At 39.8% G+C, this 2,787-nt stretch overlaps 1 protein-coding gene across 1 annotated transcript in view; it reads left to right on the top strand.

Moving 5' to 3' along the window:
• LOC104496034 (netrin-4-like) overlaps window positions 1-170 on the top strand; it is a 48,546-nt gene extending 48,376 nt beyond the window's left edge. Inside the window, exon 10 of the mRNA XM_010139095.1 lies at window positions 34-170. Within this exon, the coding sequence (XP_010137397.1) occupies window positions 34-170 (137 nt within the window). The remainder of the gene's footprint in view (window positions 1-33) is intronic.
• Window positions 171-2,787: the final 2,617 nt, after the last annotated feature.

The following is a 2,787-nucleotide window of genomic DNA, read 5'->3' as shown; positions in this document are numbered from 1 at the left end:
TAAATTTTTTCCTTTTTTTTTTTTTTTTTTTAGGTACTGACTATCTTATAGCAGGCCAGGAGGACTCCAGGACCAGCAAACTCCTTGTGAACATGAACAGCCTGGTGAAACCCTGGAAAGCGTATTTGGGAAAACAAGTATCAGATATTCTTCGAACTGGGTGCAAATAATTTCTGCTTCAGAAGTTACTGTGCTGAACTTTGCCTTTTAGTTACACTGCAGTGAAAGGTGTAGTTAGTTCACGTGTTTCCATTCAACATGCTCCTAAGCTGAAGTGATGAAAGCAGACTTACCATCCTTTCTTCTTTCAGAGGCAACCTGGGACATGACTGTTTTATTCAAAAAATGCACAGCCTTACCATACAAAATTAATAGTGCATCATTGTAGGTTACAAACCAGTTCTTAATTTCAGCCCGATTCCGCACACCCAGAGGATCATTTTACAAGGCAAAACTAAAGATATGGATCAGTGATTCCATACTCCAGGTCAGAACCTGGTATATTAATATGTATAAGCTGCTTACACAAGGCATTCATTACTTGGGTGTAGTTTTCTTTAAGTGACCACTAACAGGCAGCAATTTTTCTTTCAGCTTTACAAGTGGCATAATACTAAACTAGCATGTCAAATAATACTCATTTAAAAGAGCTCAGATTGATTTAACATCAAACTGCAATTATGCCAATATAACGGGTGGCTTTCTAGAAGGCAATATTATCCCACTGCTGAAGAGACACAGACTAACATGTGACTTTCCGTGGGACAAGGCACTTTATAGATGTACATTGCTACCATCAATGCTTAGCACTGAGGTCTGCTGCAGAAACCACCTTGGCTCAAGCTCGATTCCAAATCCAAGCCTTGCTCTCTAAGGTCATTTTGCTCTTTATTGTAGTTCTTCAGTCTGTTACACCACAAAGCTTTCACAGCAATCACCACTAAAAAGCCTTAATGTTAGGAAAGCGCCAAAACCTGTGAGGAACCAGCAGCTGCTCAAATGCTGGGATTGTAACACTGCAAAAGCTACGAGGCAGAAGCAGGAGGAGGTAAATGGATTGGCTGGACTGTGTGTGAAATGAGGTAGCTATAGTTCCTGTGAGAGCAACCTGGATAGTCAAACTGTGCTCAAGACCACTGGCATTTAATTGCGCTTAACGCTTTCATTCTGCTTTATTTCTCTTGGTCACACTTCAGGTGAAGATCCTGAAGCTGGGCTTTCTTCCCACTGTGCCTGAGGACTGCTTTTCCCTCCACAGAAGTATAGGAGTGGTAACATCTGCACTCTAGGGAAAAAGAGTTCTCCTCTGCAAAAGCATTCTTTCCAAATCCATTTTATCCTACCCTACAGTTATTAAGAGGTAGCTATGTAAATCATTCCCTAAGACAGTATTTTGAGGAAATCGCAGTTTAAGACCTGCATCCCCTGCTCACGAGCAAATGAAGCTGGTTGGAGCACATTTCCCTCTGTTCTTTTAGGGGGCTACAGAGGAAAAACATCCACACATACTACTTCTGCATATTTCTGTTCCATGTCTATAATTTTTTATGCTCTCAGGAAAGAGGAGGTATCTTCATTTAGCACTGATTAGTATATGGAGTGACTAGAAAAACTTAATACTAATGAAGAATGATGGAAGTCCCAGCCTACAGCTTAGGCCATTAGTTTGCTCTCTTCATCGCTGACTGGGAACAAGAAAAACCAGCTTCTTTCATTTCATTTGTTGCTATTTTAACTTCATATTGATTCAACAGCAATAAAATCCTCAGCTCCTTTGGAAATGGATCACAGGCAGGTATTTACAAAAGAAAAGCCCCACTTTTCTCCCAACAGTGCATATGCAGGGTTTCTTCCTCTCCCCTCTTTAGGAAGTCTCCCTCCTCTACCGCTTCCCTCTTCATTATTTATTTGTTGTTACCTAAAGCAGTATCCAACAATGTGGCATGTCCAAGCCATTTAACTAATGCAATAAAACACTTTTTAACCAAGCAATATGGTTTAATTTGAAATGTCAGCTTACAGAAGTTAAGAGCTCAGTGACTGTTTTCTTTACTGTCTCCAGAAACCATCTCACAACAAAAAGACTGACTAGCTCTCTTTCAAATATCAATAAAAATAAAGATGTATACATGAATTCTCAAAGGGCCTCTCAGAATAAATAAAAATCAAGTGTAGGTTTAGAACTAAGCTATGGAACATGCTTTTCAACAGAGGCCTTTTTACCTGCAGGAGATCTTATTTAACGATGATGATCATGTTCCATTCTGGTTTATAGTCAGTACCATATTAAAGCGAACTCCCATCTTCCACTTTTTGTGCCAGATTGGTGATTTTGTGGGGAGGGTAAACATCTGCATAGTTCCTTTCCGTGGATGAAAGTTATTTTTAATATGGTAATTTACAAGCATTCCCACCTACTGCTAGTAGAAATACTATTTAGAACAAGGATAGCAATACCCTGGTGCGTTCTCTTGGTCCTACTGTAATGCAGTGATTAATGACTACCAGATGTAAACAAGAGAGTCATCAATGTGTCACACGTTTCAGACATCTCAAAAAATCTCAAACACGTAATTTAGAGAAAAGTGACAAGCGAGCAGAGTGGGGGAACCCAAAAATACTCAGCTAATTTCTCCTCCAATCTCCCCATTCTTTTTGACTCTAATTTACTTGCTGACACCTGTAGAGCTATAGCTACCTCATTCCCTCCGTCAGTTAGAAACATTGCACATTTTGTTCCAACTAGCAGCTTGTGTTTAATGGTTTTGCTCTACAGAGCAGCAGGAA

The sequence above is a fragment of the Buceros rhinoceros genome, unplaced genomic scaffold, assembly GCF_000710305.1.
Source record: "Buceros rhinoceros silvestris isolate BGI_N320 unplaced genomic scaffold, ASM71030v1 scaffold31206, whole genome shotgun sequence".
NCBI lineage: Eukaryota > Metazoa > Chordata > Aves > Bucerotiformes > Bucerotidae > Buceros > Buceros rhinoceros.
The sequence above is the reverse complement of the archived record's forward strand: the minus strand, read 5'-3'. Positions and strand labels throughout refer to the sequence as shown.